Source organism: Eumetopias jubatus, unplaced genomic scaffold, assembly GCF_037043125.1.
Source record: "Eumetopias jubatus isolate StellerSeaLion01/CBP00866 unplaced genomic scaffold, mEumJub1_p1.0 scaffold_9, whole genome shotgun sequence".
NCBI classification, from domain to species: Eukaryota; Metazoa; Chordata; class Mammalia; order Carnivora; family Otariidae; genus Eumetopias; species Eumetopias jubatus.
In genome coordinates, this window is record NW_028274815.1 from 105,591,620 (window position 1) to 105,606,959 (window position 15,340).

General features: G+C 45.6%; 1 protein-coding gene across 2 annotated transcripts; it reads right to left on the bottom strand.

Moving 5' to 3' along the window:
- Positions 1–795: 795 nt before the first annotated feature.
- LAMP5 (lysosome associated membrane protein 5) lies at positions 796–14,877 on the bottom strand. 2 transcript variants are annotated; one of them, XM_028112985.2, is made up of 6 exons: positions 14,814–14,877; positions 14,111–14,283; positions 13,605–13,736; positions 13,377–13,482; positions 11,785–11,973; positions 796–974 (listed from the first exon to the last, which is right to left on the bottom strand). In XM_028112985.2, exons 1-6 carry the CDS (start codon positions 14,875–14,877, stop codon positions 796–798), a joined length of 843 nt encoding a protein of 280 aa, XP_027968786.1. The 2 variants fall into 2 exon arrangements, with proteins under 2 accessions (XP_027968786.1, XP_027968787.1); XM_028112986.2 differs by lacking the exon at positions 13,605–13,736.
- Between the last annotated feature and the right edge of the window lie 463 nt (positions 14,878–15,340).

Sequence of the window (15,340 nt, forward strand, 5' to 3'; positions counted from 1 at the left end):
CCTTTCTTTGCTTTCCTCTTGCAGAAATGAAAGCCCATCTTCACCATTCCTCTCTCTTCTCTGGGTGCCAAAGAAACCACTTTAGTGTTGTTTTCTTGTTTCAAGAAAGCAGGCAAATGTTAGACAGTAGTGTGTTTTAATTCATTTTGAAAAACAAGCTCACACGATTGGTTCTTCAGGTCCCCTTACTTGGACCTGACGCACTATGAAGTCCAAACAACTGTGCATAGTTACATTAAACAGGTTCTGTGCTGCAAAGTCACTGGGGGCAGGTAGCAGTGAAACATTCCCAAGACAATCACTAGACATGCAGAATGCCAGCCAGAAGCATGGATCACTTTCAAGGGTCTTGCCATAGGGAGCATGAGGCTGTATTTTGTATGCACTGACAACTGAATAAGGTAGGCCAAGGGACCAAAGCACCCCCTTTTTCTCTGAACCTAAAGGGGTGTCTTTCCAAAAGAAGTGTCTTTCCATCCCTAAACTTTGGAGCCAGATACTCCTCTGAGTCGTATGTGTTGCTCGTTGGAGAGTCAAAGCCAAGCCACCATGAGCATGAAAGCTGGCTGACCCCTCCCGCCTCATTCCCCAGTCTGGAGAGAATATCTGCCATTCACCCATGAATCCAAAAGAATCCCCCCCATCCCTGGATTTAAGCATGGACGCAGGCCAAGCAAGCCTTGGACAGCCAGGCCTGTTGCATTGTAGCTATGTTGGTGTATCCCATGTACAAGGTGGAAAAGTGCTTTTGTTTCTCTACCTGATCCAGCTGGGGGAGGGTGTCTCGGGGGCTGCCTAGCCCATGTGCTTATATTGGGATCGATCCCTAGGGATCTGCACCTGGTTGGCCGTCATTTTGTGGTGGATATGGTAAATCGCCAGTGTTACCACAATGACGAGGCCTAAGATGAGCCCCAAAATCAGGGGCAAGGTTTCCTCCAGCTGCTCCCGCTCATCCACTGGACACTTATGCTCTGAAATTGGAAAGAAGAAGAAAGCAATCAGCTCCTGTCAAAATATTTTCAATCATAAGTCCTCCTATCAAAACTAAAATCCTTTTTAGTTGGAAATGGAGGTAAAAAGATTTCTCAACAAACATTTGGGGAGACTCTTTTATTTAGAAATAATGTTACCCCGACCAACAATAAGGATGTACCACTAAATATTTCTGCACACTGTAAAATTAAAAACGCATCAATTAAATAGGGCAACATTCAGTCACTGGATTCCTGGCAGGTGCCAACAAAACAGCCAGATGATTGATTTAAATTTTCAGAGTTTCAGCATTAAACACAACCACCATCATTTTTATTGTTGGTTTAATTTTTTAACTTTTTATTGAAGTATGTGTATACATAGGGAATTGCACACAATATACAGCTTTCAAAAAGACTGAAAATATTAAGTGTTGGTAATGATATGGAGCTATTGGAACTCTTATACATCCTTGGTGGAAGATGGTATGACCACTTTGTAAAACTGGTAGCTTCTGATAAGGGGAAATGTACACCTATTTTATAACCCAGCATTCCAATCCTAGATATTTACTAAAGAATAACGAAAGCGTATGGACACAAAAAGATTTGGGCATAAATGTTCATGGAAACTTTATTCACAATAGCCTAAAATGGAAACAACCCAAATGTCCATCAAAGTGGAATGGAAAAACAAACCAATCCATTCATACAATGGAATATTAATCAATAATAAAAAGGAATGAACTATGGTTACATGTAAGAAAATGGATAAATCTCAAAAACATTACGTTGAGTGAAAACTCTAACACACATACTCTAAGAATACATACTATATGACTCCATTTATATGAAGTTCAAGAACAGGTAAGTCTATGGTGACTGAAATCAGAAAAGCGCTTACATATGGGAAACAGGAAAGGGAACTTGCAGGTGTGATGGAAATATCCTATATTTTGATCTAGGTAAGGGTTACATGGTTGTAAGTTCAAGTAAAAAAGCATCAAGCTAAATACTTCAGATCTGTACATTTTAATATATGTAAATTATACTACAATTTAAAAAAAGAAAGTGCAGAACTTGATGAATTTTCACAAATGAACATCCCATGTTACCAGCACAATGGCGCTGATTCCATTTTACACTCTTCCCCTCAAGATAGTTTACTAGCCCTATGCCTCCATTTTTACCTAGAAACAGAAAAATATTTTGGAGAAACCTAGTGGTCACACAGTTTGTAAAGCAGAGCAGAACTGCGTTCCCAGAGGGGCACCTGGGTGGCTCAGTTAAGTCGCTGACTCTTGATTTCAGCTCAGGTCATGATCTCAGGGTCCTGGGATCAGCCCTGTGTTGGGCTCTGTGCTCAGTAGGGAGTCTGCTTGAGGATTTTCTCTCTCCCTCTGCCCCTCCCCTGCTCTCTAAAATAAATAAATAAATCTTAAAAAAAAAAAAAAAGAAGAAGAAGAAGAAGAATTGCATTCCTAGCAACCAGGAGACATTTGCTCAGGCTTCTTTGGTCCTTGTGGGTAACTGGTGGCCTTTTCACCAAACTTATGAGCCATAACTAGAGAAAACAGGGGTTTAGCTATCTCTTCATAAAGACCATGTTTTTAAGTCAGGGTGACCCAGTAAACATTTATTGAGCACCAACTGTGTGCCAGGCTCCTCCAGAATCCATGTTGACACAGTACTTCCTCCCACCTCTCCTCAGACAAGCCGAAAGAAAGATAAGGCCAGAACCTCAGGAATCTTTTCTACTAAGTAGAACATGAAAGACTGCAGAAAAACATACAGCTTTTAAAAAGCTGTATACTTAACATGCCTGGTTTCTAAATTAACTTCTAGCTCTAAGAACAAAGATTGTCTCATTTAATCCCCATGACAACCCTATGAGATAAATACTGTTATTGTACCCATTTTACTGATAAGGTAGAGTGAGGCTAAGTAATTAGCCCAGGGCAAATGAAGCCCCAACCTGAATTCCAACAGCCTAACTCAACAGCACAGCTGGGTGGCACTTAGCAGACATGAGCTAGGGGGAGAGTTGGGGTCAGGTCAGTAGCAGACCTGAGCTACTGGCATTTAAAGGCTACAGAATCACAAGGTGGTTGGAAGGAGGGCTTCTGGGCTCTGTGGCTCTGCATACTGCTCACGGAGGTACGTTCAGTTTCTGAAAATTCAGTGAGGTACATACTTATTACTAAGAGGTAGGAGGGTACTTTTGGAGGGGATGGATATGTTGATTTTTCTGGATTGTAGTGGTGGCTTCATAGGTGTATTCCTAAGTCAATATTCATATCGTACATTTAAGTATGTGCAGTTTATTGTATTGCGATTATGACCTGAATAAAACTATTTAAAATAAATAAGTAAACATATACCTACCTACATACATACATACCTACACTCCTGAACTGAGAAAAGAAGAGATTTTTTTTTACAAAGAGGATTTTTAAAAAGACATTTTGGCAAATTTAGGGAAATGTTAAGGATCCATTATTAACACTAAACTGCACCTTTCTTTTTATTACAACCAGAGGACTAAAAAGAATTAGTAGGGGACTTTTCTTTTTCACTATTTAGTTCAATTCTAATGAGTCCCACACTTTGAGCATCAGCTTGCTGTCCAATATATCCATTTCCCCGGGGAAAAATCTGGCTGTTTTACAAGATGCACCAGAGATGGCTATAGGCCCAGAGCTCCATACCCAGAAGGTTGGTTTTTACCCCCATGATACCACATTGCCTCTTTAAAGAGAAAAATGAGTAGAAATGGGGTTTCCTGGTGTAGGGATTTTGTTAACAACAAAGGCTATTTGTTTTCCTCACCACATGCTGTTGCTGGTGTAATGTTAATTAAGACTTCCGGTTTTGCTAATTTTCCATATGCTAGTTGGAAACCTACACCCTGATATTCATAACAGGCCCCTTTCAAGCACACCTGAGTTTATGCTAATGAGGTCAATTTGGGAAAATCCCTACAGCACCTAAGGATGGGGACTGGTTGCCAGGAGAACTAATCTTGTGATCAGAAGGTTGGAACTTTCAGCCCTACCCCCTTGATTTCCAGGGAGAAGAAAGTGGCTGGAGATTGAGTTCAACTACCAATGGCCGGTGATTTAATCAATCGTGCCTAGGTAAGGAAACCTTAATAAAAACCCCAAAGGATGGGATTCTGAGAGCTTCTGGTTGGTGAACACATGGAGATTTGGAGAGAGTGGTGGGCTTGGAGAGAGCATGGAAGCTCTACACTCTTGCCCTATACCTTGCCCTTGCATCTCTTACAACTAGCTGTTCCTGAGTTCTATCCATTTATAACAAACCAGTAATCCAGTGAGTAAAATGTTTCTCTGAGTTCTGTGAGCCTCTCCAGAATTCAAGGAGAAGGTCATGGAAACCTCCAATAGCAAGGTGATCAGAAGCCCAGGTGACAACCTGGACTTGCAGTTGGTGTGTGAAGGGGAGATGGGGAGCAATCTTGTAGGAAGGAGCCCTGAACCGGCAGAATTTGGTGGTATATCTCGGGAGACAGTGTCAGCAGTAAGTTGAACTATAGAACACCCAGCTGCTGTCTGAGAATTTCTTAGTGGTTGGGAAAAACACCCACACATCTGAATTAGTGTCAGAGTCATACTGCCCAAAGTATTATCTTTAAATGGATAATAACTTTGGTATAGTTATGGGGGAATGACATCTCATAGCCCATCCTTTAAGGAAGGCATAGGAGAAAAGTATAATGTATTCTGGCAAAAGAAATATGGTTAAAATACCATTGCGGTTTGCTTCTTTTTTGTTTTTGATTTGTTTTGCTTTGTTTTAATCCTAATTCTCCTATAGTTAACATACATTGTTATATTAGTTTCAGGTGTACGATAGAGTGACTCAACAATTCTATACATTACTAAGTGCTTATCATGACAAGTGCACTCCTTAATCCCCATCACTGTATCACCCATCCTCCCACCCACCTCCCCTCTGGTAACCATCAGTTTGTTCTCTATAGGTAAGAGTCTGTTTTTGCTTTTTGTTTGTTTTTGTTGTTGTTGTTGTTGTTGTTTGGTTTGTCTCTTTTTTCTTTGTTCGTTTCTTTTATTTCTTAAATTCCACATATGAGTGAAATAATTTTGTATTTGTGTTTCTCTGACTGATTCATTTCCCTTCTCATTATAATTGTGGATTATTTCTTAAGAATTATTTTTTGTTGCCTAAGAAAAAACCTGAACTAAACACACCACAGAAAGGGGTGTATAAAGGCAGTATTAAACTATGGACATGTCAAAAATAATAAACATGGGAAAATAAAGGGATGTCAAAAATTATCATGAAAAATACTGAATCCCCATCTTCATCCATCCACATCCACTAAGTGGTCAAATAAGGGGGAATTAATGAGTCTGCCATCCCTTCTCCACCATTCCAAAATCCACAGAGCTCTGGAAATCCAAAGTACTCTGTATCACTCCTTTGGCAGCAACACTTGACTTGAACTAATGTCAGGATGCTCATGATTCTCATTCTACTTAACATGAAGATTCACGTGTTTCTCCGCAGGGAAAAGATATATAAATATATTTGATTACAGGGCCTGCCTGGACTCTTCTGGGGTTTTCTATGATATGCGGACTATGCCCTATATTGGGGCATATTGTCTTCCTAAAGTCTAAAATATCCTAAAGTCTGAAACACATCTATCCCCAAGGGTTTTAAATGAGAGACCGTGAGCCCATAGACAGCATCACTGTCACTTTGCAAGACCTGCACCAATGAATGTGGGGTAAAAATATTTACGATTTCTGTTGGTGACAAGGTCATCAGTATTTATTAGTTTTTAATTAATTATTACCACTAATACTACTGCGAGTTGTTATTTTCATTTATAATTGAAGGGAATGCTAAAAATTAGAAATTGGTGAAAATAAAGATGTAAATTTTCCCATTAAAATTCACACACTCCCAGAATACTATCCACAGCCCCTCTGGACCCCAGGATTAAGATCCTGTGCAATAAACTGACTATACAATCCACAAATTCAAAAACAAGGAAGACCCTACATCTCTGCGTGGGAGAAGAACAGCCTTTGTCTTAGCCCACACTGAATCTGGCTTTGGATGCTCAGATATCCCTAACTCCCTGTGCACCTCCACAGGGCTTGGGCTCAGGGTTCTAGAATGGCATATGGCTGGAAAAGACAACAACCAGTCTAGTCTAGTTCCAACAACAACCAATTGGAAAGAACTAGATGAAGACAGAACAGACAACAGAAGGGTAATCTGTTGCCAGTGGCCAGTGGCCAAATAAGGTCCCCTCAACCATAAATCCAATGCCCCCACTAAAATCCTGACTCATCTTAGGTTCTGTTTTTTAGTCCGTGTTTTTTTGTTTTTGTTATTGTTCATTTGTTTGTTTGATGACCACTATTTTTTGTGTGTTGGATGGTTTGGCGACCATCTCAATGTTGTATGTACTTCCAGAGGCTGACCATCTACAAGAACTCTTCATTGCACCCCAAATGGACAGCACTGAGATGGGCAGTGGGCAAAAAGGCAAGCTGCCTGCTTTCTCAAGCTCTGTTAACACCACAGACTATTCCTGTTCGAGGACAGGGCAAGTCTTTTGCTGGCTGGGCTTCCTCTACTCTGACAGGGCACCTGGAGGGAGGGGACTGGCTCTAGACTTCTGTAACCTCAGCAAAATGTATTTTGTATACCAAGAAATTGTTAGCATGAGTGGGCTTTGGAGACAATTGGCTGGAGACAAGCAGATACTCTCACCAAGATGTAGGCACTAGCAATAAAAAACGATAATAAAAGCAATTATCGATAGATGCTACTGTGCACAAGGCATATGGCATGCACAAGAAAAAGTTGTGTAAACCCTTTCTCATGGTGCTGTAAGCTCCTCCATGGCAGGGAAAGTTCATATATCTCAGTACCTAGGTGTAGCAGACCCAGACAGTGTCTTATTGCCTTGGTATTCACCATTCCCACACATTCCAGTGGGTTTTGCCCACAAGGCAGGTTGGAAGTCTCAGAGAGTCAACGCCTCTCCCCCACCCCAGCAGCCATCAATGGTGGATGGGAGTTGGTGGGTAAATGCCATTTTCCCACCTCTCAGGCCAGATAGTCGGAGGTGGGTTCTACACTCCCAGAGGCTCCAGCGGTGTGAGCCCCAGGTACCCACGGTGGAAACCTGCTCATTAGTGCTCCTGTTACTGATAGTCTTGCCTTCCTAGCTCACCTCACCAGCACCCTACCAGTGCTTTCCAGAATCACCTCTTAAATAAACCACTTGCACTTACATACTTGCATAGGATCTGCTCCCGGGGGCACCGAGCCTGAAACACTCTGTTCCAGGACAGTACCAGGAATACTGAATTCTACAACTGGCTAGCTCCATGGCCCCACACTAGGGCTCCACATCCCAGCCCTCGACACAGTTCTTAGCAGTGCTCGAAACAGGATTATCTCCCCCTAGATTCTTACCCAGGAGATCCTGAGGGACAACAACCCGGGGTGACCCGTTTCTTGGCTGGTAGATGTTAAGTAAATCACAGGTCTACACAACGCTCTGGATCAGCATCAGCTAAGCCTCCCTGCACTTGTGGTGTGGCAGCTAGCCACAGGGTGTTCTACTGGGGGCTGCTGTACAGAGCAAGGTAAGGCATGTTCATTTCCACTAAAACACAGATCTGGGTAAAATAGAGATCAAGTGGCATCTCCCAAACATGCTGTTAAGAATACTAATAAAAAGTTCATGAATTCAGGGGACTTGACAACCTTTGTAAAGGTGCCTCCTGCGTTCACATGTTTATTACAGTCGCTCAGCGGGAGCAGCTGAAGCTCTGAGAGGCTAAGAGCACAGGAGTTGATATCCAAAGACAGGCTCTTGCCCCAGCCCGAGCAGCCACCAAGAGGGCAGACTTCACCAATAACCTCACTTCTCTGAGACTCAGTTTCTCTGGGGTAATCTGGACTCTCAGTACTTTCTTTACAGGTTGGTTGGTTTGTTTATTTTTCCCCTCGAGAATTGAAAAAGGCACCAGCCTCTATGTGGTAACTCTTAAATGCCTGTTAAACCTGAATCTTTAATAAAGGGGAACAGAGACACCCTCTGTGTTCTGTTATGTTTCTTCTCTACTTATGCATACATAAAAGTCGCCTTTCATTCAAGCCATTAAAATTCTGTCTGATTTTTTGCCTATCAGTGATGCAATCTTCAATCCCATCCCAGCCAGAAATCTCCTGGGACGCTCAAAGGGACACACTACACGGACTTCACTGTGGAAGGACACGTTAATCAACCCCAACTGGGAAGCAGGAGGTGCCTTGAACTGCCGGCTGGTAGTTGCCGTGAAAGTGTGTTGGTTACGGAAATGAGCCAAAGTAGCCTCTGTGTATTGGCCCCTAGGTGGTTTATTTCTTCACTGCAGGCTGAGACCATTAGCTCGAAAGCCTGCCATGCCAAACTCAAATTTTTACACATCTAGTTATTTAAAAACCAGCCCAAACAAGCACATCTTTAGCTATTTAGAGCCTGCCTGCTTTGCATACCAAACCTCACCCCACAGCTGTTACCCATTGATAACATAGGGCCTTAGAGGTATAAGGCCTCAGCCTCTGCTGCCCCTTAGAGCTCTCTGATCCAGAGACTCCTTACCATCCTGCTGAGCCATATCACCTAGACATGTAAGCCCCCCTCTCCCTGCTCCTTTCTCCCCACCAAGATGTCCTTTGCCCTCCTCCCCTTCTGGATGGTGGTCCCCATAAGCCTCCCTCTGGACAAGTCTCATGCTCTGAGCAGCTTCCCCTCTGATGCAACCCTGTCCGAGTACCACCAAATCAAGCTTGTGTGTTACTGCCTCTCAAGGTCATATCTTTTCTTTGGTCAGCTCAAGATCCCTCAAACCCCCTACAGTATTCCACAGACCAGCAGCATCACCAGGGAGCTTGCTAGAAATGGAGCATCTTGGGCCCCGCCCCCAGACCTACTGAACCAGACTCTGCATGTTAACAAGAACACCACAGTTGTACACAATGCAGCTGAAGATTCATGTGCACACTGCAGTTGGAGACGGGCTGGGCTAAGAGACTTCTGTTGAGGATCAGTGTAGTAGCTGAGCTCAAAGCACTAAAGGGATTTATGTGATAAAGACGTCAACCCCCATTCGAGCTGCTCTCAGCCCTGTGAGTATCCAGTAATCCATTTCACTGACCCTTCCTTGCTTTTCTCAGAGTCTATTAAGCAGGCAGGTCTGAAACTTCAGACTGCCAGTATGGCCCCATTACACAGGGAATAAGTCCTTCATTGGAAACCGTTTGGCTGTAGGTCCTGCACACATCTGCCAACCACACACACATACCGCCACAGTGGGTGTGCAGATATATGACCAGATACTGCTGCCCCCTGCCCCCACTCAGGTACAGGCAACACCTCCAGAGCTTCTATTCTGGGAAAGGGGAGGGGCAAGTGCCAAGTCCCAAAATAGCACCCCAAAAGGAATCTTTTGGATTCCACCAAATCAAATAAAATGATCTCTTACAAAACACAGTGGGGGGCAGGTGCTGAGAGGCACAGATAGGAGGAGCAAGAAACAAAAGAGCCCCTGCCACACAAAGGCACACGGATCCAGTGAGTGATTCTGAATGAGGCTTGCCTCCTCCCAGGAGCAGGAGCTTTGAGCCCCAGGGCACCCTACAAGAGGGGACATCCTAATTATTACCCAGAGAAGCCTGGGGGAGACAAGTACAATTGGCTGGTGCTTAATATATCTACATTTAGAAAGCTCTGCTTACAAACTCTCTAAGTCTACCCAGCAACCATCCCTGTCCAGGACCTGGAAGTGGATAAAAACTGTTTTTCAAACAAAAGATGTCCATTAAGTCCATGCCATGAACTTCTCTGATGTTCAGGAAAATAGCTCTGGTCCCTACTCAGTACTCATTTACTCTCACTTTGTGTAGGATCCTACCCATGGATGAGATTTGGTTTCTCAGTTCATAAATGACTGTAAGCAACAGTGTGGCAATAACTGGGAGCGAGTGAGAGTGAGGTTGTGGGAAGGACCTGGGGAAGGCAGTCATCACGGTATTAGCAGAACCAACAAGTAAGGACATGCCCAAGAAGAGCTGACCACTAACAAACAAGGAGTCCCTAGAGACTATACAAAGTTCCCTTATAGACTCAAAAGCATCCAAGAGAGGGACCCTGGGGACTAATTCTACACAATCCAATATGTTCCTCATGAGCTCCTGGTCATCAGTAATCATAGCTCAATTACATTTAATTACAGTTAATATTTTCAGTTTAAGAAAGACATTGACTTGCATTTTATAAATACTTCCATAATCAAACAGATGTTTAAAAAACGTTATGTTTTAATACTTAGAGTTTAGTTTCAATTTTTCTGGAAGATCCATTAAAATGGAATAACCCATTCTTCCCTAAGTGTGTGGAAGTAAGTGTTGCACTGACTTAGTAAATATATTAAATTCTGCTTCATCTGGCATTCAAGCATTTGGAAGCCTCTGTTAATTGTATCCACGGCTTCAGAATATCAATTCAGCCAAATTTCACTGGGCATCTACAGTGTGCCAAACACTGTATTAGGTGGTAAAAATACAAAGATGAAAAAAGAAGTCGGCTCTGCTGTCAAAGACTGTTAACTTAAGAATGCTCAAACGGTCTTTAAATCATCCCGGTGGGGGTGGGGTAGATTCTATTCAGTATACTCTGAGTTGGGAGGGGAATTGTATGAAAGCTGGATTCCCTGGGAAATGATTTAGTGATTTATGTATGACATAGATGGGGATTCCCCGATAGCCTCTATATTCCAGTAGTTGTATTCACCTGGGGATCCCCAGCCCAAAGGAAGGTATCCATAAAGCAACCAGAATCTCTCCCCATTTCTTAACAAACCTCTCCAGACAAGAAAGAACAAATGAATTAAAAAATTCACTTACCCTACATTTGCGCAGTATAAATTGGGGCTAGACTCGGGTAAGTTGCAGAAATGTGGACTCCCCTTGTGCCCAACCTCTGGTGGGCTGCAAAGAACTAAGAGAATGTGGACATCCTGAATCTGCCCAGCTATATGCTGCCTGACCCCCTTTCAGAGACTAGCACAGACTGAGAAGAAGCCTTTCTCCATACCCCAGAGGGAAAAGGTCAGGGACCCTTGCTTGCCCAGAGCCTCAAGGGTGTTCCTCCCTACAAAGGTGAGTGCTGGAGGGAGAGAGGTCTTCATGAGTCTCTCTGTGACCTGCGTATGTGCAAGCGCGCACACACACCCCTACTACATTCTAGCTACACAAAAACAGATTCACAGTGGCAGAACCTACAGCTGAAAGTGCCTGAAATAACAGGGAGAAACTGAGGCCCACAGAAGCAGAGGCCCTTCTACAATCCACGGGCACTTGAGATTTTTAGCTGCTTGTTCATTGGGAAATTTGCATCAAAATTATATACAGGTTTTCCAAATGGATCTTGTTACCTCTCTCTCCATCAAGGTTCCTCTTTGGCAAAGGAAGGGAGGAAAGGAAAGAGGAAGAAATAAAGGAAGGGAGGGAGGGAGGAAGAGAAAGTGGAAGAGGAGAAAATGGAGTAAAGGAGGAAGGGAGAAGAAGGAGCCTTTGAAGAAAGTTGATACTGTTCCTAAAACATTACAGAGAGAGGAAGTGTCATGTCAGCCTAAAGAAAATACAAGTGGTAATAGCCTGGGACCCCGGCAGTTCCCCTTCCCCAACCACACGGACGTCAGCCTTCCCTTGGCTCCTGTCTTCTCCTCCCACTGAGATCCCCCCACCAACCTACCTTCACTGAAGACAAAATCAGAGATGATGTCAAAAGGCTGGATGTGGACTGCGGACAGAAGCATGGTGACTGTCTTCTGTGGATCGCTGGAGGCTAGTGAAATGGATTGCTGAGCTTGACACTCATAGGACTTCCCAGCTGGGGTGACCAAGGCAGAGAGGTGATGGGAGTTGGCCGTGTGCTTCCCAGCTGCAGGGATGGCCCAAAGCAACCGTTAGGACCCTCTTTCTGGCAGAATCCTGACCTTCTACCTCCTACCTCTCTGCCCCAGACACCCTTCCGATCCTCTGTGTTGCCTTGCGGGGGGTGGGGCTCTACAAGTGACATCAAGGGCTGACAAAGGACAAGCACACCCCTTCTTTCATGAGCAGGGGCTCCTTAAACACTGATTTGAAATTTCTTGTCTGGCAGAGATGAGTGATACCTACACATCCAACCTTCTTTTTACTACATAAACCCTGACATTGGAGAGTCCAAAGATACAGTGACTTGATCTTCCATGTTTCACACTGGCCCGAACAGAGTAAATTCCTTCCTCAACAAAGCAGGGCTGATTGCTGGTGCCCAGGGCAGATGCCCTGGTACACCTATATACTCTTTGGAGGTCTGCCCCTTTTATCTCTTTTTCTGACACATGTTTGTGGGGTTTGTTTTTGGTTTTTTCCCTCTTTTCCTTTTATTTTTAGCAGGGGTCGGGGGAGGCATCTAACATAATTGGGAGAAGTATTTGAATATGGATTTTGATGAAGAGAAGAAAATGCTTTTTACTACAATGATTAAAAGAGGTAGAAAGGGAGAAATGACATGAACATTCTTTCATGTGCTCAATAAAAATCTTTTCCCAACGTAGGTGCCCAGGTGATGGAAGGCATCAGTAGGAAATTAGACAGTTTACTAAATAAATAAGTTAGGTAATGAATTAACTTAAGTGTGGTCTTTGATGGGGCCTGCACATGGGAACATTCTTATCTGGGGAATGGTTGTTGCTTCTGCCACGATATTTTTGGAGGATCTGGGTGAGTTGTTGGAGTGATGGGCAGGAAAAGCTAATAAATTAGGACACGGTTCAGAATCCTCTCTGGGGTAGCTGCAGTCGATGACTGAAGATCGAGTGTGAGCCCTGGGGACATGAGCAGAAAGATACTGAAGGCCATCAAATCCTGAGTGAAAAGGAGTCACACTGACCCTTTCAAGTTTCCACACATGAGAAGAAAAACCGGGGTGCAGAAAAAAAAAAAACAAAACACAGCTTTGCCCTTCTCCGTGTTCCTTGAAAGTGCAAATCATAAGAGATCGTCCTGAAGCCGCCCGGAGATGGCAGGCCCTCCTGAGACGTCTCATCCAGGATCAGGCTAGGGGTGACGGGCTGTTCCTTAGGCCTGGGGTTCCTTGCTCATCTACAAGGCCTGAGGCCCCGAGGCACCGGTGCTCTCCCCTCCTCTACCTTGGCGACAGAGCCCAGGGTGGACGTGGCCTGGGAGTGCAGAGCCAGGATTGGTTTCCATAAAATTTCCGAATTTCTCCACGGCTGCGCTCTCTGCAGTGCCCGCGGTCTTCCAGTCTCCCTCCCCAGCCCTGGGGCCTCTACTCACCACTGACTGCGTCTTTAAAATGGGTCTTCTCCGAGGAATCGTAGACAAACTGGACCTTGCTCAACCTCCACGTCGCCTCGGGTCCCTTGGACGCGTTGTGACTTTCCTGCCAAGCGGGGGAGGCGCGCGTCACTCGCCCCCACGGATTCTGGGTGAGGAAACCGAGGGGCGGCGCACGCCCGCACCCACCCGGAGGCAGCACCGCCTCCGCGCCCCGCTCGAGGTTACCTTTACGAACAGCATTTTGAGCGCATACGCGCGATCCACCCAGAACACCTGCAGCTCCGACTCGTTGTGGCCACAGCGGCCCTTCACCTCAGCTCCCCGGGTCAGTGAGATATCCGCCTGTTCCGTGATCAGCTGGGAACACAGACGCCCCGCACCCCCTCAGCGAGCCCGGCCTCGGTGGGGGCTGTAAAGGGCAGCGCGTCCAAACTTGGGGTTGCACGCCTGGGCGCTCCTTTGCGCGCGCGCTCCCGGGTCCGGGAACATGCGGTTAGATGCTCTACGTGCAGACCCGGCCGTTAGGGAAGCAGAGAGAGGGGGGTTACTTTCAAAGCAGGCAGGGCGAGCAGAAGGCATTACAAGCCGGAACCCCCATGCAGCATTCGGAAGCAGCCTGCAGGGGCGCAGAGGGGGAAGGCGGGCGACCCAGGTCTTCACCGGGCCTTGAGGGAGGGTGCCCTTCGCCCCTGGAGCCCTAGGAGCAAGCCGGGAGGGAAAAGGTTCCTTACATCGACATAATTGCTGGCCCACACATCATAAGGGACAATAAATTTGGCTGCAAACTCGGCCATGAGACACGTCGTCCCATTTTCCCGCACCACAAATATATCTTTTTCAGGGTTAGTGGAAAGGCCTGAGAGATTTTCCACTTCTTGTTCTGCCGTGATTCGAGCCATTGTATCTGCGGAAAAACAACCCCCCAAAATTCCATCAGTTCTGGGCTCAGCAAGCCCACGCGTCGCGGGCACAAGGGTGGAGAGATCGTGGTCTGCGGGATTTGGGGTGATAAAGTTCCTTGCGGGCTGCTGTGCGCTCTGCGAGCCGTTTCTCTAACCTAGCGCCAACAATTTTAACTCCGCTGCTGTTAATTTATAATCAAAATAAAAATTAAAGAATGTAAAGCCTTACTATTTTGTAAGCCGACTGGCTTTTTTCATCTTAGGCTTTTAAACCAAATCTTTCTTGCCAGTGCTCTGACCCCACGAAGCAGGCTCGCAGAGCTTTGTGTCTGGGATGTGCAGTACAGGTGTGTGGCCCTCTGGGGAATTCCCTGCCACTGGCGGGAAGGCCCTCCACCCCGCCGCCCAAAATGAAAGAAAATAGCAAAACGTAAGGGTCACATTTTGACCTTAAGCTACTGGTTTTACTCTGCCGGTTCTATTCTCAGGAAATAGTGCACTCTGCCCTCGCGGTCGCCCAGACGCTACTCACGGAACAGCATCAGGAGAACTCGAAGTCTGTAGACGCTGGGAAAGCCTCTTCTTCTGAGATCCATGCTCGCCGTGCAGCAAATGAGGCCAGATGTGCTGCTGCAGAGGCCGCCCGAGAGGGAATCCCTCAAAGTCGCCGCTGGAGTGAGCCGGGGTGAGCGAGAGGCGGGGGCACCGAGAGGGAGGAGGGGGGAGCGCGTGTTCTCTGCGCGCTGGCGGAGACTTGGTGGCGGGTGCCGCACCGACCCGTGCGGGCTGAACGCGAGGCGGCTCACTGCGGAGGAACCGACCGCGAGGTGAGGGAGCTGTCCACGGCTGAGAGTACCGAAAGGGATCCGTTGTGTTGCAGGAGCGATTGTTGTGGCTTATCTTGTGCAGATAGCCAATGAGATTTTGGGGGGGCTACAATTTTCCCTGAGTCTGTTTCCTGTTCTGCAATTGCATCCGCAAAGATGATTCTGTCCGGGGAAACTTAACAGCACTCTCAGACTTATTCAATATCTCTACCAGTTATAGTATTAGGTGGTG

What these genes read in the sequence shown, in the direction of transcription:
- LAMP5 (XM_028112985.2), bottom strand. Translation starts at nt 14,877, where the DNA reads ATGGATCTCAGAAGAAGAGGCTTTCCCAGCGTCTACAGACTTCGAGTT. An exon ending in AGTTCTCCTGATGCTGTTCC is followed by an intron (nt 14,284 to 14,813) that starts GTGAGTAGCGTC and finishes GTTTTTCCGCAG; the next exon opens with ATACAATGGCTCGAATCACG. An exon ending in GGGCCAGCAATTATGTCGAT is followed by an intron (nt 13,737 to 14,110) that starts GTAAGGAACCTT and finishes CTGTGTTCCCAG; the next exon opens with CTGATCACGGAACAGGCGGA.